At 33.9% G+C, this 23833-nt stretch overlaps 1 protein-coding gene across 3 annotated transcripts in view; it reads left to right on the top strand.

Moving 5' to 3' along the window:
• Positions 1–23833, top strand: part of hecw2b (HECT, C2 and WW domain containing E3 ubiquitin protein ligase 2b) — a 53940-nt gene that overhangs the window by 26166 nt on the left and 3941 nt on the right. For 2 of the 3 annotated variants that reach the window (XM_052545789.1, XM_052545790.1), the window contains exons 3-26: positions 4007–4114; positions 5090–5184; positions 6831–6906; positions 7424–7593; positions 8017–8159; positions 8266–8366; positions 9023–9702; positions 10610–10925; positions 11849–11950; positions 12081–12231; positions 13755–13855; positions 13963–14087; positions 14343–14528; positions 15174–15326; positions 17187–17286; positions 17443–17539; positions 17619–17702; positions 18212–18321; positions 19781–19901; positions 19979–20092; positions 20314–20466; positions 20642–20740; positions 22248–22377; positions 22454–22600. In XM_052545789.1, coding sequence (XP_052401749.1) covers positions 4007–4114; positions 5090–5184; positions 6831–6906; positions 7424–7593; positions 8017–8159; positions 8266–8366; positions 9023–9702; positions 10610–10925; positions 11849–11950; positions 12081–12231; positions 13755–13855; positions 13963–14087; positions 14343–14528; positions 15174–15326; positions 17187–17286; positions 17443–17539; positions 17619–17702; positions 18212–18321; positions 19781–19901; positions 19979–20092; positions 20314–20466; positions 20642–20740; positions 22248–22377; positions 22454–22600 — 3662 coding nt within the window. The remainder of the gene's footprint in view (positions 1–4006; positions 4115–5089; positions 5185–6830; positions 6907–7423; positions 7594–8016; positions 8160–8265; positions 8367–9022; positions 9703–10609; positions 10926–11848; positions 11951–12080; positions 12232–13754; positions 13856–13962; positions 14088–14342; positions 14529–15173; positions 15327–17186; positions 17287–17442; positions 17540–17618; positions 17703–18211; positions 18322–19780; positions 19902–19978; positions 20093–20313; positions 20467–20641; positions 20741–22247; positions 22378–22453; positions 22601–23833) is intronic. The other variant, XM_052545791.1, reaches the window with a different exon arrangement.

The following is a 23833-nucleotide window of genomic DNA, read 5'->3' on the forward strand; positions in this document are numbered from 1 at the left end:
AGCCGATCCCTCACACTACTATAGCCGGTTCATGGGCCATCGATCAGGGCTGGGGAATTCCTCTGTGGTCTGTCCCAGAGAAAGGCCTCCGCTGAGGGATTGTGCCAGCCATCGATCCACTCAGATCCTCTGGAGTTTCATTCACAGCCTTGTTTTCCCCATGGGAGTGACCAGGTCCTGATTTATGACCTATATTACACACAAAAAGAACAATTGCCTTAAAGGAATAGCTCCCCCAAAAATGCAAAGATTTGATGAAAATGTACTCACTCTCAGGACATCAAAATTTAGACGAGGTTGCTTCTTCCTTTGAATAGATTTGGAGAAGTGTATCATGTCACTTGCTTAAAAGTGGATCCTCTGCATTGAATGGATGCCGTCAGAAAGAGACCAGAATATTGCTGATAGAAACATCACAATAATCAACAAATAATCCACACGCCTGGAGTCCATCATTCAACATCTTGTGAAGCAAAAGGCTGCATGTTTTTAAAAAAACTAATCCATCAAGATGTTTTAAATGTTGATTCTGACCAAAATATAAGTCCAATATAACACTTCCCCCATTGGAAAAGTCAAACAGTCTGAATCAGGAGAAAAATATGCACGATTGTTTCTCTTTCTGACGGCACCCATTCACTGCAGAGGATCCATCGGTGAGCAAATGATGTAATTCTAAATTTGACCAAATCTGTTCAGATTAAAAAAAAACCAAACTAAAACTCATCGACGTTTGGATGGCCTGAGGGGGAGTAAAAAAGATATCCTCTTCAGATGTACTGCATTACATTTTAATGTATTCATACATTTTTGTGAAAAGATTTAACTCATCACAAAACCTTTAAAAACAGCATACTTGGTTATATCTCAGCCTAAAGTGAAATAAAATAAATATTAAAAGACATTTTAATTCCATAAGGAAATTAAATCCTTTTTGCATTATGACATTATTGTCATGACAAATTAAGCAAATCTTCACATTCCTAAAGATGAAAAATAAATGATAAAATAAATCGAACGTAATATCATACCATTATCATGGTAATATTTGTTCTACTTCTTTTTTGTACTTTTTTTTAGCAGAATTGTTATAAAGAATAATACGTTAATGATTACTTGAAGGCAAAATGTGCTTAATTCTCCAATCCAATCCAAATAAAAGGTGAAAAAAATCATAATATATATTATTTCTTACTTTAAAAATTAATCTTTCAAGATACCCATAATTGAATTTGCAATTAAGAAGGTTCATAAGAGTCACAGACAGCTGTGTATGTCAAATTACATTTCACAAATGAAAAATTGAATAAATCTGCTTTAACTTTGTTTATTTGTCTTATTTTTGATGGTGTGCTCAGAATATATCCTGATTTTCCAGTAAGGCATTTAGCTGGTTTTTCCGGGAAGCTGGATGATGCACACGGCGCTGGAGTCAGAGATGATTGATTTTTACGTGAGTCATGTGACAGTGCCGGGTGAATTGTGGCTTCTTGTAGACGTTCAGTAACAGAGGCCCAGTGTCAGCACTGTGATATAGTTTCAGATGAGCTGCTGTTGATCACAGTAGACAAGGCTGGACTATTTACTGAGGGTCTGACAGAATGAAAAGTGTCCCATAATTACTGATCACTGGCTGCCGTCACACCTAGAGAGAAACAGGGGCTGAACACAGAAACTCACTTCTGATGTAGTGTGGAAAAAAAAGAGTCTAGAAGTCAATGTTTACCAACAATTATATAGACATGGCCGTTTGTGTAAATAGATTTAGGATCATAATGTGCAATTTTTTTTTTTTTTTTTTTATTATTTTTGAATGCATAGGATTTTCACATCTCACTAAAGTCATACATTAGACTATATTATACATTGACTGCGTTTAGATATATTTAGCTTATTTGTTTACAGGGGCTATGCACATATATAATAATATAGCTATATTGAGACATGCACTTTTATTATTATGATCATTTTTTGGGAAGGTTTTTAAAACGTGAACGTCAGATTGTTTATTTAGTGTATATAGCATGCCGTGAAGCTTTTTTTTACCCACAATATTTAGACCAATTAATTTAATTTAATTTAATTTAATTTAATTTAATTTAATTTAATTTAGTCAATTACAAAATTTTACAAAAACTCAAAAGAATATTTGAGTCATCACATTCTGAAATAATTGTCTTAATAAGGCCTAATTCTCCCTCGTGTGGACAAATTGCTTAATTGGGAGTTTCGTCATTAGATGTAATTCACTCTTTTGTTCAGATGCTGTTTGTCCAGAATTAGGGGGCGGAAAGGAGAAACCGATTGTGTCACAGAGAGAGAGATAATCAGCAGTGTGTCATCGGGGCTCTGGTTTATGTGGCTGTATTGATTATACAGGCTCAGACTGGAAATTGAAGCTAATGTGCTCATAGACTCAATAGTTCACCCACAATGCGTCCTGTCTGCTTTGAATCACTGCCAATCAATTCAGCTGTGCCCTCTTTATACTTTGCCACTCGATGCTCTACTTGTAGTCCAGCTTAATCAATATAATCAATTGTCCCACGTCTGATTAAACTTAATATTTTCTTTTTTTATAATTTTCCGTATTTAAATAATCTAAATCGTATATGTTTACTTCATATATAAATATTTAATACACTTTCATTCACTATATTTTTGTATTATTATATTACAATTGTATTATTATTCATAGATAAATAGACAGATATAAATATATATAGATATATTATAGAATTAATATAAGCATTACTATTAACATATTCATTATTAACACTATATATTGTAGGGGAATGTACAGTTAAAACCCAAGGACCAGATATGAGTCAGAGATGCGTTCAGTTAAAGAAAAATTTACTGGAGAACATGGTTTGCAGTTTCATCAAAAGAAGTCAGCTTCAGTCCTCTCGATGGAGTTCGTAGGCCGCTCTGAGTACAATTCAAAATCAACAACAAAACATTTTACCTTGACAGAGGATACTGATTGCGTCAATGCATTAGTCAACAAAATTCTGATTGGTTCTAAAATCTCAATAAACTTAATCTAGACAGTTTCCACATATGGACGTAAACGATTCAAACATATCTTCTGACTATTTTGGTGACAAGCGATTCGAGGTCAGGCGCAATACGTCTCTCCAAAGACGTATATCTGATACGCTGGACACTGGCAGTTGAACGTTTATCCTGGGACAGTCTGAGCTTCTCCCTGTACAGACAGATACTAACACACATACGCAGAAAACTTATCAGAACTTCAAGGCCTAGCCCTAGCTAGAGTTTTATCAGTATGTTTGTTACACACACACTATGAAGTCATCATCTTAGAGAGTAGAAGTACAGCATAAAGCAGGATTCTTTAATATCTCATAAGCACACATAAGGTTACAAATTTCACTCTTGCCATAACTTGACTAATAGTCAAACAAGAAATAATGTAATAATGTAATTAATATCAATATGAAGTATATGGCAGCCCAGCATCCAATCCTTTAATATAGTATTAATTAAAACTCTATACAGTAGTGTTAACAATGTTAATTCTAAAATGAGTTGCAAATGCTGATTAATGTATAACATCAATATTAAATCTAAAATTGTCAGTGTGCGTGTGTATATATATATATATATATAGTTATTTTATGGTGCATTTGTGCTTCTATTTATTATGCATGCATGATTATATTGAGCTGTATTACTGTTCACTTTATGGAGTTGGATTTTTGAGAGAGCCAAACAGATGGGAGCAGGTAAGAGTTTTTATTGATCAGGGGCATGTTGAGTTGAAAAGTTAACATCAGTTAGGAACATGGTCCCGTACCTTCAGGACAAACTCTTCAGCATTTGTTTGTTCTCAAGACCCTTAGAAAAGACTTTAAGGGCTTGAGAGAATAGGCCTGAGGTGTAGCACAATTGATCAACCAACACTTTTGTTTCACAGCCGCACATTTTTTGAATGCTGGTGAAGTTATTTATGTATAAGATTAATATTGTGCCGTCACAGATGAGACGTGTCCAGCGAAGGTTTGGGATTCGAAGAACCGTGGGGTGAATGGCATTCAGAGAGGGCAGATCGTCTGGAGACTGGAGCCCGGACCGTACTTCATGGAGCGTAAGTGAGAGCTTCGACAAACATGCACTTGCTTTTTCAAGAAGCAGGACTGGGAGTTAGTAATGAATATAATGTTCTTGATGATCAAATCAGCATATTAAATCAGAACTTAAAGAAAGAAAGAAAGTAATGTGGTTTTCTGCTAAATATTAGGCAGCAAAAATGTTGCAGAAAAAAAAATGCAGCAAATCTGAATGTTAGAATGATTTCTGAAGGATCATTTGACACTGAAGAATGGAGGAATGATGCTGAAAATACAGCTTTAATCACAGAAATAAATCACGAACACACACACACCACATTATTTAATTTATATTAAAATGTATGATATATTTATAATAATTTATATATTATTTATTTTTTAATTTTAATAATATTTTACAATATTACTGCTTTTACTGAATTTTTGATCGAATAGTTGCTGCCTTGATCACAATAACCTGAGTTTTAATTTGAGATAAATCTGCCTCTATACTTTACGTAAAAACAAAACAAATAATGTTTTAATGCTACACTGTACACTGTAGTTTTTCTTTCAGAATTGTAAAAAAAAATGTGCGAATACTACATTTTTTGCTTACATTTTTTCATATTCGATTCAGTGTGTTCCTTGCCGTTTATTTGTAAATATTTGTATGATTTTCAAGCATTTTCTGAGTGAAAATAGATTCTATACCATTATTTTCTTTAGTGTAGCAGCCTAGGTAAAACATTTTATTTATCAACAGACAAAAAAAAAATCCTGTGCGCATTGATTCCTGGGAATTACATAAAGCCAGCCATTCAGATTACAGCTTGCCTTTTGAGAAAGCTCTTGGCATTTTTGTGTTCGTTATGGATTAGATGGTCTATGAACATGCTGCCTGAGACCGAAACATTGATAAAAAATGTTATTATGTGAGAATAATAATGGAGATATGTGTTGTTTATATTTCAAATATTTGAGAAAAATAATCTTGTGTTTATATTTCTCAGCTGAGACCAAAATCTGTTTCAAATATTATCATGGAGTGAGTGGAGCGTTGAGGGCCATAACACCCTGCATCACGGTCAAGAACCCTGGAGTTACAGTAAGTCTGCGTTCACCTTTGGATTTAAAAGTGTTAGTTGAGTTGTTGAGCTGCAAAATGCTTATGTTGATCAGACACTCCTTGAATTATGATTAATATAAAGATGAATTTGTCATGTGAACTTGAGTTAAACACATGAAAGCATTACTCATCGAAATGGCATAATGTTACATTTCATAACAGTAGATTTATCCAGCTTTTAAACCCTTTTTTAGTTATTTATATGTCAGAGCTGTGCCCTAGAGGTTAATGGACATATATATGTGTGTGTGTGTGTGTGTGTGTATGTGTATATATATATATATATATATATATATATATATATATATATATATATATATATATATATATATATATATATATATATATATATATATATATATATATATATATATATATATATGTATGTGTGTGTGTGTGTGTGTGTGTGTGTGTATATATATATATACATAATGTAAAAATGTAAAATAAATATATATAAAATGTAGTGTCATTAAATTTAAAAGAAATATACTTAATTAATCCAGCCACATTTCACATTTTCACTTGCGTGTGTTTCTTAGTCCTTCTCTGCCTGTGTGTCTGCAAGCTCAATTATCAGACGCTGGAGTTTGAGACGTATCATGTTCACAGGCATGCAGGGAATGCACAGGAAGTAGAGAGCGCTCTTTGATATGCTTAGCGCTGGGCTGCCGACACGACGCCACAGAACTAGTGCAAAGGGCATATTCCACCCTCTGTGAGCTCGAACCCTACAGTGAGCGGACCGATTCACTCACAGAGCATTACTGATTTATCTGTGTGCTGTTGAAAAGAGAAAGAATATGGCAGATCATGTGCCAAAACTATCCCTGATTCCTCTGGCAATGGAACATTTGGGAAACAATGAGATGAAGATAGTTTCCTGTATCTGAATTCTGAACTTATATTTTGAAAATGACGTTTTGATAAAATTACTGTTGGTACTTTGTATGATGTGGATCGATGCAGAACACGTTTTGTGCAAATACACACTGAAAAATACACACATTTAATGTGAGTTAAATGTGAATTGGCTTAACATATGGATATTATAATGTCATTCAGTGTTGAGGCTCTGTGGCTGAACGAGAGAGTCTATAATCATAAATCACACACTGTCACGTTAATGAGCAGGAACATTATAACATCATTGAATTATTCACAACCATGATCCTGAACCTCTCTGAATTTAACATGATAACCATAGATTCAACAAAAATGCAGCTGTAAAATCTATTAAATTAATCAATATATGGAAGAAATATTTAATACATACGTGAATATAGTAAATAACTATTAAAAAAATGGGTACACACACACACACACACAGTATTTATGTATATGTAATGTATATGTTTGTGTGTATATATATATATATATATATATATATATATATATATATAAAATATATATATATATATCTTAAAAATAAAAAAACAAACAAATGCGGCAAAATTGCTCAAGCTAACATAAAAAAAAATTATATATATATATATATATATATATATATATATATATATATATATATATATATATATATATATAAATCTCAGTGAAAATAAGATCTTTCTGCTCTGTGTCTCTATATCATAATGTGTAACTGTGTGTCATGCTGTCCTCTCCAGGTCGGGGCAGAGGGGCTGGTGGATGGACAGGCGGTCACTGAACACTGCAGGAAATTAGTCAGCTTTACTCTGTCAGGTAAGAACAGATGATAATTACTACACATACTCTCGTTTTAGTAAAAGAGACAGAGGATTTCTTAATGAAACTGTTTTATATATATTTATATATATTATACATACAGTATATGAATTCTGCCATTTGAGAGGCAGACCTTTTTTTTTTTTTTTTTACAATCCAAACCTTTATTTAACCGTGGTAAAATCATTACAATGCACAACTTCAAGCAGTGTATTGGTGTTTAAAAACACTGCAATAATGCATGCATTACATGTAAATAAAGATAATTATCTTTTATATTATCAATAAACAATTCATGCACCAAGTAATATAGTTAATTTTTTATCTGAATGGTTTAAATTTTTAAGGCACATTTTAAAATGATTTGAAATGCATCTCATTCTAACAAAATATACAATCTGACATAATAGTGAAGTGTTGTCTTAATTAAACTCCTCTATATATCTGCCCTCTTGTGGTAATGAGCTGCTAGTGCAGATAGACAGCACACTGTGTGTGTGTGTGTTTATTGCAGATATCAGGGCTCAGGGTCTGAAGAGGGGCATGTTTTTTAATCCGGACCCCTATCTGAAGATGAGCATTCAGCCAGGCAAGAGGAACGGCTTCCCTGCATTCACTCACCACGGCCAGGAGAGACGAAGCTCCATCATATCCAATACCACTAACCCTGTGTGGCACGGAGAGGTAATTCATATTCATGTGTGATCATGGACTGTGGTGGATAATGAGGTGTGCCGTTTGTGTTGGTTCTTCAGCGCATAACCTCTGGATGCTGCAGGGTGACGTCCCTGCTGTCAGTTAATGGGATGTAACCAAGTAGGGCTGACTCCGAAACGAGAAGTTTTCAGTAAAAGCATAGTGCCCTTGTGCACAGTGCCCTTTCTCCAGAAATCACTGCACTATGAGTTAGTAACATCTCCTAAATGGGGGAATTTCTAAGCATTCTACCATGGTACATTTCCAAAAGGTATATTTAAAGTAAATAAGATCTTATATAATATTGAATATACATTACTGTAAGATTAATTACGATTTTACTTCCCCTGCACAAAAACATAACTGTATACCATAATTTTCATACTACTTTTCTTTTCCCCTGGCCTGCAGAAGTATACTTTTGTTGCTCTGATGACGGATGTTTTGGAAATCGAGGTCAAGGACAAATTTGCAAAAAGTCGCCCGATCATCAAACGCTTTTTAGGTCAGCTGACCATGCCAGTGCAGAGACTGCTGGAGAGACATACCGCTGGGTCAGTATTCACTGTTGAAATATTTCATGTATGAGTATAATATATATCCTCAGATTTTATTACAAGAAAATAATTTTTATCTTCGATTTATTTTCGGGGGAAAAAGGGATCAACATGTGAGCTACACACTTGGTCATCGTCTGCCGACAGAACATGTGAGTGGACAGCTTCAATTCAGGATGGAGATCACCTCCAACGGACATGAAGGTACAGATTACTATATTCAATATCAGTCAAAAGTTTAGGGTTCATAAATTTTTTTAATGATTTTGAAAAAGCCTCTTTTGCACATCAAGGCGGCGTTTATTTGATGGAAATGTGAAATGTTAATATAATTTAAATGACCTGTTTTCTATTTTAATATATTTATATTCCTGTGATTCAAAGCTGAATTTTCAGCATAATTCCTCCAGGCTTCAGTGTCACATGATCCTTCAGAAATCATTCTTATATGCTGTTTTGATAAAATTTGAGAACAGTTGTGATGCTTAATATCAACATTTTTGGGAATTAATATTATGTATTTTAAATTTAAATTTGTTGTAACTGTCTATATATTTTGTAAAATTACAAAAGTTCACTTTACATTGATCACTTTTGATCATGTTTACATTTCTTGTAAAACACAAATGTAAATGTAATGTAAATATATATTAATTAATTTAAGGGGGGGGGGCGGGGGGTTATTGGGTCCCCTTTGTGTTTAATTCTGCACAAGATCCCTTTTCAGCTTTCTTTGATAAATATAGAAAGTTCAAAAGAACAGTATTTATTTGAAATAGAAATCATTCTATCATTATAAATGTGTTTACTTTCACTTTTGATTAATTTGATTGCTAAATAAAAGTTTTATGCTTTTGTAGATGCTGTGGGGTCTCTGTTGGGAGCTTCCTCTATGAATGGAGATCCAGGGAGCCCATCAGATGATGAGGATGTTTTGCATCCTTCATCCCGCATGGCCAGGGGTCCCTCGCCCACCGGCTCTGAAGGGTCCCTTCACGGTGACACCTTTAGGACTGATGAGTGCATGATGGACCCTGGTGAGGATCGGCTCTTGAGAAACGGAGCCCCAGACTTGGCTGAAGGAACCCCGGGCCACACTCATCGTCAGGCCTCACTTAACGACTATCTCGATGCTATTGAGGCCCCTAAGGGCCCGGGAGACAGACCTCTTGGGGCTGCCTCACCTAAACTACGATCCAGTTTCCCCACCGACACACGACTTAATGCTATGTTACATATAGACTCTGATGAAGACGAGGAGGGACATGCCTCCCGGGATCCGGCATTGACCAATGGCGGTCCGCGGCCTGGTGGACAAACTTCATCTGAACAGGACAAAGGGGAGGGGCCTGTCAAAGAGAGGCTTGAGTCGGAAGCGGCGAGCAGTGCCACAGATACGGAGGCCACAGCATCGGGGTCAAGCAATGGCACCACAAAGAACCAAAATGGAGGTGCAGAGGACAGTCAGGAAGGAGCAGCTGCCTCTGGAGATTCGACACAGAGCACCGGAAGCTCTCAACGGCCAGCTGCCAAAATACAGGTTTGTAGGGTCTGCCAGCTTTATTCTATTCTATTCTATTCTATTCTATTCTATTCTGTCTGTCTGTCTGTCTGTCTGTCTGTCTGTCTCTGTCTGTCTTTCTGTCTGTCACTCTGTTGACTGTCCCCTATCTGTCTGTCTTTCTGTCTGTCTCTCTGTTGAATGTCCTCTGTCTGTCTGTCTGTCTCTCTGTCGTCCGTCCATCTGTCTGTTGTCCGTCTGTCTATCGTCTGTCTGTCTCTCTGTTGTCCGTATGTCGTCTGTCTGTCTGTCTCCCTCTTTGCCTGTCTGTCAGTCTGTCTTTCTGTATGTCTCTCTGTTGTCCGTCCGTCTGTCTGTCTGTTATTTGTCCGTCTGTCTGTCTGTTTCCATCTCTGTCTCTCTGTCGTCCGTCTGTCTGTCGCCTGTCTGTCTCTCTGTTGTCCGTATGTCGTCCGTCTGTCTGTCTGTCTCTCTCTCTGTTTGTCTGTCAGTCTGTCTTTCTGTCTGTCTCTCTGTTGTCCGTCTGTTGTCCATCTGTCTGTCTGTCGTTTGTCCGTCTTTTTGTTTGTCTGTCTCTCTGTGTTGTCTGTCTCTCTGTCTTGTCTTGTCTGTCTCTCTGTCTTGTCATATCTGTCTCTCTGTGTTGTCTGTCTCTCTGTCTTGTCCGTCAGTCTGTCTGTCTGTCTCTCTGTCTGTCTGTCTGTTTTAAATCTCCATGGAAGATAAAATATTTAATAAATTATTTATGTAGAAATAATGTAAGTAGAAATTATTTGGTTGAATCAAACATAAAACTGCTTGTTTTTTTTTTACACATATCTCTGCCCTTATTTTAAGTAATAATAATCATCATCGTAAATTTTCTCAATATGTATTGTGAAGTTTTTCTTCCTTTGCATCATTATACTTAATCCATTTGTTCCAGGATGAGGAAGGAGTTGCATCGAAGGTGGTCACTGGGGATGAAGGATCATTAGAGGCCGCTACAGTCACAGAGTCCTCAGCATCTGCCAGTAATGCAGCTAGTGAAGGGGGCGGAGCCACAGCAGCTGAGCAGCCAGAGCAGGGGAACTCCAGTGAGCCGGCCAATGAGGAGGAGGAAGATGCCGAAATCTGGCAGAGGAGGCGGAGTCTGCAAGCATCAGGCAACGCATCACAGGCTGAAGGGCCGGAATTAACCAATGATGTGAGAAGGGTAGCTGACGCATCACAGGCTGCCACAGTAACAGATGGAGAGATGGGTAACTTCCTGTGTTATTTATTTACTTCTTATTATTTATTTATTTATGACAGTGGTTATCAATCTTCTGTCAGCTTTTACCATCAGTTATAACTTTTATGCAAATTAAATAAAAAATATAATATAATTATTATAAATAATAATATTATAATATTAAAGGGAATAAAAAATATTTTATTAAATTAATTTATTACAAATATTATTTTATTGAAATAAATGTAAACTGTTAATAACTGTTATATTTAATGAACATTCAATCATTAAATAGCATGAATTTGTTGTTAATGCTGATCATAGTAGTATAAGTAGAATAAATACAAATAAGAATTATGTTATTAAATAAAATATATAACATTAAGAAAATGAATATATTAATATAAAATAGAATATGTATTATATTAAAATATAAATTAGTATGTCTGATTTGTTGTTCTTAATAATAATAATAATAATAGTAACATATACAAAATGAATGTCACCATAAATAAAATAATAATTATTAAAATATATCGTTTTTAAATATTAGGAAGATTAATAATATAATATTTATAATATAAAAATATAAAATAATATATCAAGTACAGCACTGAAAATAATAAAAAAAATATATACAAAAAATATACATAGTACAATAAGGAAAAATAATAATAAATTATTTTATTATTAAAATATATTATTATGTGAATAATAATAATTATTTTTATTATAATTTTAAAATAGAAAATATTTTATTTTAATATTATATAAAATATTCTTTTTATAAGTCAATATATTATTAATCTAATATTAATTCTCCTCAAATAAAATATAATTAACTGATTATCTGGCTCTATATAACAGGAGACTTCATGAATAAATTGTGTATAATGTATGTACAGCATGTTGTCTTTCACAACACAAATAACCCATCTTGCCCTTCTGAAGGAGCCAGTGCTCAAGTGAACGGCCATCAGCCAATGCAGTCTCTTCCTTCAGTCCGTCACGACATCAGCCGCTATCAGAGAGTAGACGAGCCTCTTCCACCAAGTGAGAGAATATTTTAGTATTTGTCTGAGATTCACCAAACCTGTCCTAAAGTATCTTTTGAAATGACTCTCATTATATGACTATGTTTGATTATAATATTATAAGTGGACTTTAAATGTGTATATTGTAGACTGGGAAGCTCGTATAGACAGTCACGGCAGGATTTTCTATGTGGATCATGTGAACAGAACCACCACCTGGCAGCGGCCCACTGCTCCACCTGCACCTCAGGTCCTACAGAGATCCAACTCCATTCAGCAGATGGAGCAGCTCAACCGAAGGTCAGTGTGTTTACACCAGCAGACATCAATCAGCCTTGATTAGAGGAGAGTTTTGAGAACACCGTGACCTTAAGCTCCAGTATCTCTGGATTTATCGGCGTCTGAAATGCCATTTGTTAATCCTCACTTGTATGGAAAAACAGCTCTTTAAAAATGTCACCACAGCACCCGAATCTGTTCTGCCATTATCATGCTCTTCCAAAACATCTCTCATGCTCTCTCATCCGCTTTCTGTCCCTCAACTTGATTTCAATTTATTTCGCTTGATTAGCATGCATTTCACTTGCAAAAGCAGTTGTAGCATAGCTGTGTACAGCATCCGAAGTTAAAAGTTTGCCAAGAATAAAATGTCAGTGAAAATTAGATTCAAATAAAGCTTTTTTTAAGTCTAGGAACGTATGTGGAATATTCCATTCTCAGCTAAAAATAATGCAAAATGCAATGTCATGACTGGCGAGAATTGTTTGTGAAATACATTTTTTGTGATTCACAGATTTAATTTAATTTAGCATCATCCATTTGATTTCATTAGCCATTATTATGTGCTCTAAATTAAAATAAAATATTTATTATTACATGTGTACCTTATGTTTCTTTTTTGGTGCTCAAGAAAAATTTCTTATAATCATGTTTCAATATATATATATATATATATATATATTTTTTTTATAAATGTGAATACCGTAATATTTTAACCACATGATTCTTCAATAGAATAGAATAAGAAAAACAGCATTTATTTTAAATATAAATCTTTTTGTAACATAAATGTTTTTTACTGTAATTTCTTATAAATTGTGTACAATCATGTTGAATAAAAATATTAATATATAAATGTTATTATTTATCAATATCCATATTTATAATACAGAGATTTTTTCTTTTAAAGTTAAAATGATACATATATGATTAACATTTATGATTACTTAATTTTAGTATTTTATTTTATTTAAAATGGTAGAGTAGGCTGAAATAGAAAACTAATTTAGCAATAATAAATACATTACAGAATTATATATATATATATACATATATATATATATTTTTTTTCTTTTTTTTCTTTTTTTGAAAACCTTAGTTTTTCCTTGATACAATAGAATTATAATAAAAAAGTTCAAAAGAGCATTTATTTTAAATATAAACCTTTAGTAACATAAAATCCTTTACTGTACTTTTTTGTAATTTATTGCCTTTACTGTAAATTTGATACATTCTTGTTGAATAGAAGTATTAAAATACGTACATATATCTATATCCATATTTATTGTACAGAATAATAAAAAAAAAATTATACATGTATGATAAATTTGTAGTTTATTTTATATATTTTTTTCATTATTAAGTTAAAACGGTAAAGTAGGCTGAAATAATACTGATTACCTTATTACAAATAATAATGAATACATTACAGAAGCAACACAATAGAATTATGAATGATAAAGTACAGTTATCAATGTAAAAAGATTATCTTGTGAAAAATACATGCAGATATACCAGTAAATGTATGTCTTTGTTTTGTTCAGGTATCAGAGTATTCGGAGGACAATAACCAATGAGAGGACCGACGAACAGGCTGCAGAGATGCCTACAGAGGAAAACGACCTGCTGCATCCCTCCATACCTGGTATTCTCTCTCTCACACACCACATACACGCTCTGCATTCAGATGAGCCGGCTTAGTTAGATACAAGGAAATATGCAATAGAGGAAAACAGATGTGCTCTCTTTCAGAGTACCGTCGGGACGGCGTGGTTGCGCCCGCTAGCTCTCGCTCGCGCTTGTCTCTGCTGCTTCAGTCCCCCAGCGCCAAGTTTCTCACCAGCCCCGATTTCTTCACCATACTGCATTCCAACCCTGTAAGTCTCCAAACACATTAATTATTCACACTTTTTTTCACCACAAGCCAATTTTCCATCCCTTGAAGGAATTTTGTGGTTGTGGTGTTTTTTCCCCAAACCCATCATCTGGTTCCATCATTCATTTTGGCGACCAATACTTTCAAAAGTATCATGTTATAGAAGTTATTTTGTTGCATTTTTGATTTTTAGAAGGCGATTAGTATTACTTAAACACTGCGAAACACTCTTGTCTGATGTTTTTTTCTTTCTCAGAGTGCCTACCGCATGTTTACAAGTAACACGTGTCTAAAACACATGATCAGTAAAGTGCGACGGGACGCGCACCACTTTGAGCGCTACCAGCACAATCGAGACCTGGTTGCCTTCCTCAACATGTTCGCCAACAAACAGCTGGATCTGCCGCGGGGCTGGGAGATGAAACACGACCACACGGGAAAGGTCTGGAAACATTTCACATTCTGGACATGTCTCTCTTTTCAGCCATTTTTTCTACCCACTGCTTTTTATTTTACTGTGCATTTCTAATTAAAATACAATGTTATTTATTGTTTGGATTTAAATATAATATCATATTTGATAGAGCAAAAAAGTTAATAAATAAATAAACAATATATACCATTCAAAATTTGGGAGTGGGAAGAGTTTTATCATGCTTTTGGGGGGAAAAAAGGCTCTTATGCAGTATGTATTTATTTAAAAATACACTAAAATATTTATTTTGTGAAATATTACATTTTCTACTTAAATACATTTTTAAATGTAATTTATTCCTGTGATCAAAGCTGTATTTTCAGCGTCATTGAGTGGCTAGTTGTCAATTGCCACATAACATCATTGTGATCTTTCGGGAAGTGCTTTACAGTAATACACTTATAATGGAAACTTAGCAGGAAAGCAGGTGTACAGTACCGCAGATAAATGTTTAAAATATGCCTTAAGAGTACAACCATAACACTTACTGTAAATATTTTATGTGTTTTACTGGTGCATTCATATAAGTGCTTCAGCATGAATATAAGCGTCACGTTTGTGGTTTTAAATCCCTCAACCTACTTACTGGCCATGATTGTGACTTCTTCTCAGCCTTTCTTCGTGGACCACAACTGCAGGGCGACCACCTTCACAGACCCCCGACTGCCGCTGCAGAGCGCCCGTCCCAGCAGCCTCCTGGCCCACCGCCAGCACCTCAGCCGCCAGCGCAGTCACAGCGCAGGGGAGGTGAGCACACGACGCCTGGTGAGCCCTCCATACACGCCTCACTAGAGGCCTCCTCCAATCAGAGCCTTGAGATTAGAATCCAAGCCCCTCCCACGTGGTGTGCACTAGTTGTCATTGCAGAATGGATGTGAATGAACCTCTAGCCCTAAGCATTACACTTTGAGGCTCTTGTCATTTGGCCAAACATTCACAACACCATAGAAACAAATTTAGTTTCGCAAAAATATAGTTAAAATACATTTCCAAATTGTATTGTTTTTAGGAGACAAACTTGATTTAATTTCAAATAAATGTTGTTGAACTTACTATTTAAAATAAAAACATTCTGAAAAAGAAAAAAAATGCATCATGGTTTTCACAAAAATATTAAGCACCACAGCTGTTTTCAACATTGATGATAATAAGAATATTTTTGAACGCTTTTCTGAAGGATCATGTGACACTGAAGACTGGAGTGATGATGCTGAAAATTCAGCTGTACATCATTGGAATAAATCACTCTTCAAAATATATTAAAATAGAAAACAGTTATTTTAAATAGTGCAAATATTTCCCAATACTATATTGTTTGTACTGTATTTTAAATAAAAAATAAATGCAGCTGTGGTGAGTGTAAGAGACCTCTTTCAAAAAATATACTTCTTAAATCTTTCTGACCTCAAACTTTTGCACAGTAGAGTTGATCATAATAAACCTTTATTTAACCAATAATAGAATGCTAAGAAAAGCTGACATACTAATGAATATATTTTTAGTTGTAGCAGTTTCACATAAATCTTTACGTCATAAATGATTCTCAGCAGGTTTCTCATTAGGGAATCTGATCTTCTGTCCCATGGTGGCCGTGTGGAGAACAGATAGCCCTCTTAGGCCTCTTTAGATATGCTGATTAATTTCATAGTGTCGGCCTCCGCTGCGTCCCAGCATGCACTGTGTCATTTTCACATCAGTCCACCCACAGTCCCCTGTGTGTGTGCATGCGGGTGTGTGTGCATGCATGTGTGTGTGTGCGTGTTTGTCAGTGGACCATATCTGGATGTGTGTAAACAAGTTGTGTCTAAATATTATTCCACTAATCTTTAAATCCTGTGTCTTCATAACATGAAAATGCAAATTATCCCACTTAATTAAAAAAGTCCCCCTTCTCATATAAACACCTCGGGAATAAAGGACAGGAAAAGTTTTACAATCCGCTCATCTTTAGCAAAAGAGCTGTCAGATCTTTAGTCAGAGGGCCCTTAATGAAGCTTTCATCTTTAAAGTGCACTCACTAGGGAGCAAATATCAACTGAATTATGGAAAAACAGCTGAAGACTCGCAATTTGGTATTTACACGAAAATTACATAATGAATCAATATATAGATCTGTCTTTGAAGGCTATGCATGTATGTATAATATTTGAATGAATTTTATATACATTTATTGTTGTCAATCATTACATAATTATTTTATATCTTTTTTTAGATTAAGCATTTTAGTTTAATGCATGTATATTAAAAAGTACAAAAAATAAATAAAATATTCTTTACTTTTTAATATATTTATAGATGAATGTTTAATCTTACAAATTTTTTAAATAAATATTAATGTGCACATTAATCTTTTAAAACATTATTTTATATAAACACAGAAAACATATTTACATTTTATAAAAAATTTTGTAATTTAAAACAATAAATCATTATGCATTAGATTGCAATTTTATGTGTAAAAATTTGTGTGTGTGTGTGTGTGTGTATATATATATATATATATATATATATATACACACACACACACACACACACACACACGATTTTCTATAATGTGCAAGTTGACTTTAATTAATGTTTTAATTAAACATTATGGTCACTTCCTGCTATGTCTTTGTGCTGCAGGTGGGCGATGACCCTCGGCATGCTGGACCCGCTGTACTGCCCCGCCCCTCAAACACCTTCACAGCCAATCGCAACCAGTGTCAAGATGTAGTTCCTGTCGGTGAGTCGTTACAAGCCAAGCTTCATCAGAAAGTTTTTAGTTGTTAAATCCTTCATAATGCATTGTTTAATAAAAATGTGGTGCCGCAAAGATGTTATAACTTTTGAAGAGGCTTCGTTTGACATTTCACCAACTGCTTTGTTCCTCTCTTTATAGCCTATAATGACAAAATCGTGGCATTTTTGCGGCAGCCGAACATATTTGAGATCCTTCAGGAGAGGCAGCCTGAGCTCATTAGGAATCACTCACTCAGGTGAGACTCGGAAATATTACAAAACAAACCTCAGACCTGAGATATTGATTATGAAAATGTTGACTTTTCTGATCTATAGGGAGAAGGTGCAGTTTATTCGTAATGAAGGAGCGTCGGGTTTAGCTCGCCTCTCCAGCGACGCAGACTTGGTGATTTTACTCAGGTACTTCTCCAGTGATTTCTGCATATTTTACCCTGCAAAACATGCCTGAAAGTAATTCATTTAGTAAGGTTTAAGCTTAAAATCAAACAGTTTCTAATAGCGAATTCCTACTGATTTGCAAAAAATGCCTAATATGATCTAATTTGATGATGTTAATATAAATGTAAAAATTGCATAACATATTTAATGTTTTTCAAATTATGTATGTTTCAACGTTAATGCATTTATTAAAATAAAAAAGCAGACATATGTCAAAAGATTTAATGAGAAAAATAATTATTCAAAATATATTATTTAACTTATAATCTGCAAAGGAGTGGAAAAATGCAGCAATTTATTGATATTAATGATATTATATTTAATTCAGCAAATATGATCAAGGTTGTTTAATGAAGAAAATTTGGCTTCTTGTTAAAATGTATCTTAATAATGTTATAAGTTTTTTTTTTTCAGGATACATGTGTTCACCTCCAAACGCTAACAATCTTTGTCTCTTTTTCTTCCTACAGCTTGTTTGAAGAGGAAGTGATGTCGTATGTGCCACCTCATGCCTTACTGCACCCCAGCTACTGTCAGTCACCTCGAGGGTCTCCGGTCCCCTCCCCTCAGAACTCTCCTGGTCAGTTCCTTTCAGTCACATCGAAAATCTTTCAAGAAACATTTATGAATCGTGTTTGAGAAGATGATTCTAATTACAAACAAAAGAGACAGTGTTTCTGGTTCCACTGTCCCTCCACAGCATTGTTTTGTGGTTTGCTTGTAGAGCTTGACATGTGGTCGACCAGATTTCCTGGGTATTTTTTCAGTTAGCTGCCAAAGCATCAAATCCGCTATTTGGGATTTGATGTATAGTTGGAGTTCAGGGTTTCTGGTTAATCCCTGCAGGCTGGTTTTTAACCGTTATACTGACACTCTGATTTTCACAAGTCTGTTTGGAGAGTGGCGGACATCACGGTGCCAGAGGGGAATCATGGTCTAGCTCAACATGATCTGACTTTAGTCACCGCTGACGCTGAGGGATTACACTGTTCACTGGTCAGAGGGGGTTCTGGGAATTCGGCCGCTTTATTTTTTTTGCTTGAAAAGAAACCGTTCTGATAAACTTTAACTGGACTTATACTGAAGAATTTTGGAAAAGTTTTGGACCATATCCATTTTAATAATAATAATAATAATTATTATTATTATTATTATTATTATTATTATTATTATTATTATTATTATTATTATTATTATTTATTTATTTATTTATTTATTTAATTTCATTTATCTCTATATTTTTTACTTCAAAAGCTGTTCTTATATCTCAAGAAAACAAAGAAATGTTTATCCCTGTATAATAATAATTATTATAATTTGTAGTAGTAGCAGTGGTAGTATTTATTTATTTAAATGTTATTTATTTATTTAATTGTTTTTATCCCTTCTCCGATTTTTATAGTTCAAAGGTTGTTCTTTGATATGTTAAGTAAACAAAAAAATGTTTAACCCTTTATAATAATAATAATAATAATAATAATAATAATAATTATTATTATTATTATTATTATTATTATTATACAGGCTTGAACATTTCAGTAGTAGTAGTATTTATTTATTTTAATTGTATTAATTGTATTTTATTTATCCCTTCTCATATTTTATTTTATTTAATATCTCAAGAAAACAAAGACATTTTTAACCCTGTATAATAATAATAATAATAATAATTATTATTTTTATTATCATTATTATTATTATTAGTAGTAGTAATAGTAGTATTTATATATTTACATTTTATTTTTTATTTTTTTTTCTCAGTGGATGTTTTCATTGTCCAGAGGTTGTTCTTGTATAGTGTTGCAATATTTGATGGTGAATTTATTCTGTGTTTAAATTAAATAGTCTAGCTCTGGGAGAAATATCTGATATATAAAAGACATCTAATTTGTCATCGGATTTGACAAATAAAATTGATTTCTTCTGCATAATCTATACATTTTCTACACGTGTATTTACGTTTTGATAACAAGATGCCGATTTTGAGTCTCTTTTTTTTTAGCCGTACTGTATAATATCCATGATCTGTCCCCTCTCAGGTACACAGCGAGCCAACGCACGGGCCCCTGCACCGTACAAACGGGACTTTGAAGCCAAACTTCGGAATTTCTATCGCAAACTGGAGACTAAAGGCTACGGACAGGGTCCGGGCAAAGTCAAGTAAGCATGTGTAGCGTACCCTGAGGTCTTCATTTGTAACACCTTTTCACACTCATGCTGACTTGTGCGTGTTTTAGGTTGATAATCCGCAGGGATCATCTCCTGGAGGACGCCTTCAATCAGATCATGTGCTACTCTCGCAAAGATCTACAGAGGAGTAAACTCTACGTCAGCTTTGTTGGAGAAGAGGGGTCAGTGTTTCCACAGTTTTAAGACATAACCAGACAACCAATATCAAAATATACTTAATTAAAAATAAATCGTCATACCCTTATATCTAAAGCATGTTATTGTGTAATAATAATAACAATGATTATTATTGCTATTATTACCATTTTAATGATGGTTATTTATTAAAAAAATTCCATTTTTTTGATTGGGAACACATTGGTTTAATTTGTCTCCCGTTCAGACTGGACTACAGTGGCCCGTCCCGAGAGTTTTTCTTTCTGGTGTCACGGGAGCTTTTTAACCCATACTACGGCCTGTTTGAGTATTCAGCCAATGACACCTACACCGTCCAGATCAGCCCCATGTCTGCCTTCGTCGACAACCACCATGAGTGGTGAGTGCACATCTGCTTTCGTTTCGAAGCTTGCTTTGATTTGATCGATGACCATCCAAGATTAAAAGAAGGATTCCGATGGTCCTTCCATCAGTCTGTGCCTTTAAGGTGTCCTTTACCAGACTGAACTAACAGAAATGTACCTCAAAGTTTTAAACATGTTCTGTCATGTCAGGTTTCGGTTTAGTGGTCGTATTCTGGGTCTCGCTCTCATCCATCAGTACCTGCTGGATGCCTTCTTCACACGACCCTTCTACAAAGGGTTACTGCGAATGTGAGTTAAACATTTCTGAATCTTTATTTCATAATAAATAGACTGTTATTAAAATTCTAAAAGTAGTTGTTGTTGTTTTCTTATTCTAGCTGGAATATATATATATATATATATTGAGTTTTAAGTTAAGCAGGGACATTATTTGAATGTTATTTAAATGTGATCTTGTTAGTATTTGAAGATAAAACATTGAACTAAATATATTAATAGCACTGATTTTCTTTTTTTGTTTTGTTAAGTTTATATATTCCAACCCTGTAGTTATTGATTATGTCATTATGACATGACTATGACAATACACTTTAATATCAAGCGTTCTGTTTAAGTGTTAAAAAGTATAACTACTTTTAACTTTGGTAACACTTTAGAATAGGAAACACCTATTAGCTGCTTATTAGCATGCATATTACTAGATTATTAGCCATGTATTAGTGCTAATTAAGAACATATTAATGCCTTATTCTACTTGACCTTATTCTACATCCCTTATCTTACCCTATACCTAAACCTAACAACTCCCTTACTAACTATTAATGAACAGCAAATTAAGAATTTATTGAGAGAAATGTCGTAGTTAATAGTTATCAAGTGTTACCTATTCTAAAGTGTTACCTTAACTTTTATACTAATATAATATAAAATGTAGTAATTTAATGTAATGATAATGTAATAATGATAATAAATTAACATTTTAGTCATTCTTTTTTAATTAGCATTAATGCTAATATGATACATGATAATATATGTTATTATAATAATATTATAAAATGTTGAATGGTGGTGTATTTGAAAAAAAAAATCTATAATTTAAAATTCTATAGTTGACGGAGTAAAATTAATCTAAAATATAAAATTCATATATGTGCTCATGTTAGTTAAATATAATTTAACAATATCAAATGTAAAAATAATACAAGTACAGTTATGGCTACAAAAAATCTTGAATAAAAAAAAAAATATATATATAAGTGCATAAATGCGTAATATCATAATATGATGATTTTTAACGGCTTAATTACATAATTATGATCTTTGAAGTGTCGGTTTTTAAATGTCATTGTTATCAGATGATTTTACTATTTGATACCTGCTTCAGTCAAGAAAAACAAGAGAAAAATAAAACAAAATTACAAAATAAAACAAAGAATATTTGTTTTCAGCCCCAATTTACTCACCCTAATGTTTTTTTTTTTTGTTTGTTTGTTTGTATGTTTTTTTTTTTTCAGTGGAACATTTAAGTAATTTTTAGAATCCTTTCTTTTTAGATTTTATTTCTCTTAAACCCTGTAATCTGAACTAATATTTCAAGTTTTTATTACCTTTAAAGCGCATCTCTATTTTAATACCATAAATATTTAAACTAAAACTATTTAACAAATACTAACATAAATCTGAGATTTCGTCAAGAAATCCTGGAACTAGACTTCACATTCTGTTTGATTACCTAGAGCAGAGCCATTATTTCTAGTTCATATGTTTTTGTTGGTGTGTGTGTGTGTGTGTGTAGTCCGTGTGATCTGAGCGATCTGGAGTATCTTGATGAGGAGTTTCATCAGAGTCTTCAGTGGATGAAGGACAATGACATAGAAGACATGCTGGACCTGACCTTCACCGTCAACGAGGAGGTTTTCGGACAGGTCAGAGTGTGACCGTTTGTGTAAGCTTGCACAAGCTCTCGCCATTGTCTCAGAGAAGTGTGTGTGTGTGTGTTAGATCACAGAGCGCGAGCTGAAGCCTGGCGGTGCTAATATCCCCGTGTCAGAGAGGAATAAGAAGGAGTACATCGAGCGTATGGTGAAGTGGCGTATAGAGCGCGGGGTGGTCCAACAGACGGAGAGCCTGGTGCGGGGCTTTTATGAGGTACTCAAATACAGCAGCTTTCAGTCACATTAAAACATGCAACTTCTGCCATGTCGAGCTGCCATGAGATATTCCAGAATGCTTTTTTATTGAAATTCTGTTTGATAGATTTGGGTCGTTGTGCATTTTCAAGTGCTTTCGCTTGCTTTAGTAGAGCAAGATGTCTTGACTGTCATTTAAAAGTTTGGGGTCAGGAACATTTTATTTAATTTTTTAAAATAAATTATTACTTTTATTCGGCAAGAATGCATTGAATTGATCAAAAGTGACATAATGTGGCAAAAACACATAAACGCTGTTCATTTGAGCTTTCTACTCATCAAAGAATGAAAAATGCATCGCTGTTTCCACAAAATTATTTAGCAGCAAAACTGTTTTCAACACTGATAATAATGAGAAATGTTTCCTGAGCAGCAGATCAGTAGATTAGAATGATTTCTGAAGATCATGTGACACTGGAGACTGGAGGAATGATGCTGAAAATTCAGCTGCGGATCACAGGAATATATTACATTTTGAATTCATTCAGTCAGATAATTTAAACTTAATAACATTTTTCCATATTAATGTTTTTACTATAATTTTTATCAAATAAATGCAACTTTAAGCGTAAAAGATGTCCTTCAAAAACATTTAAATCATCTTACTGGAGAAAAAATTCACATATATCAAGAGTTAACTGTATTATATATTGTTAATTAATATAATTGAATAATATTACATTTTTTAAACTCTTAAGTAGTGTTACATCTGCATAAAATCTTGAAAGCATCTACAAAATATTCTTAATCCTGAAGGTTATAGTCATAAGCACATACTTTCCACATACTTGAATTCAATATTAAAAACCCAAAGGGTCAAATTCTAAATGTCAGTGTTGTTAATCAAATTACGTTAGCTTTTCAGTCAAATTTCTTTCTTTCAGTACGCCTGGTCATTACATGATTATAATGCCTCTTCCATCATGAAAACCTACAAAAGGAACAGGATCACAATATAAAAATCACAAAAGATCATGTTTGCCAGCGAGGAATCAAATGCATTTTTAAAAATCTGAAATGATTTAGTGTTACCTTGAATGAAACGAGAAAAGAAGATGAATTAATGAATACAGCCGGGTAGGTTTAATGTTTCAATCTTCAGGTGCATCATTTTCTATAGCCTTGCCCAACAGGAATACAGGCATCCCATGATATCTCATAGCGCTGGCCCTGAGCTGGAAGCAGATGTGTT

Source organism: Carassius gibelio, chromosome B1 (genome assembly GCF_023724105.1).
Source record: "Carassius gibelio isolate Cgi1373 ecotype wild population from Czech Republic chromosome B1, carGib1.2-hapl.c, whole genome shotgun sequence".
NCBI lineage: Eukaryota > Metazoa > Chordata > Actinopteri > Cypriniformes > Cyprinidae > Carassius > Carassius gibelio.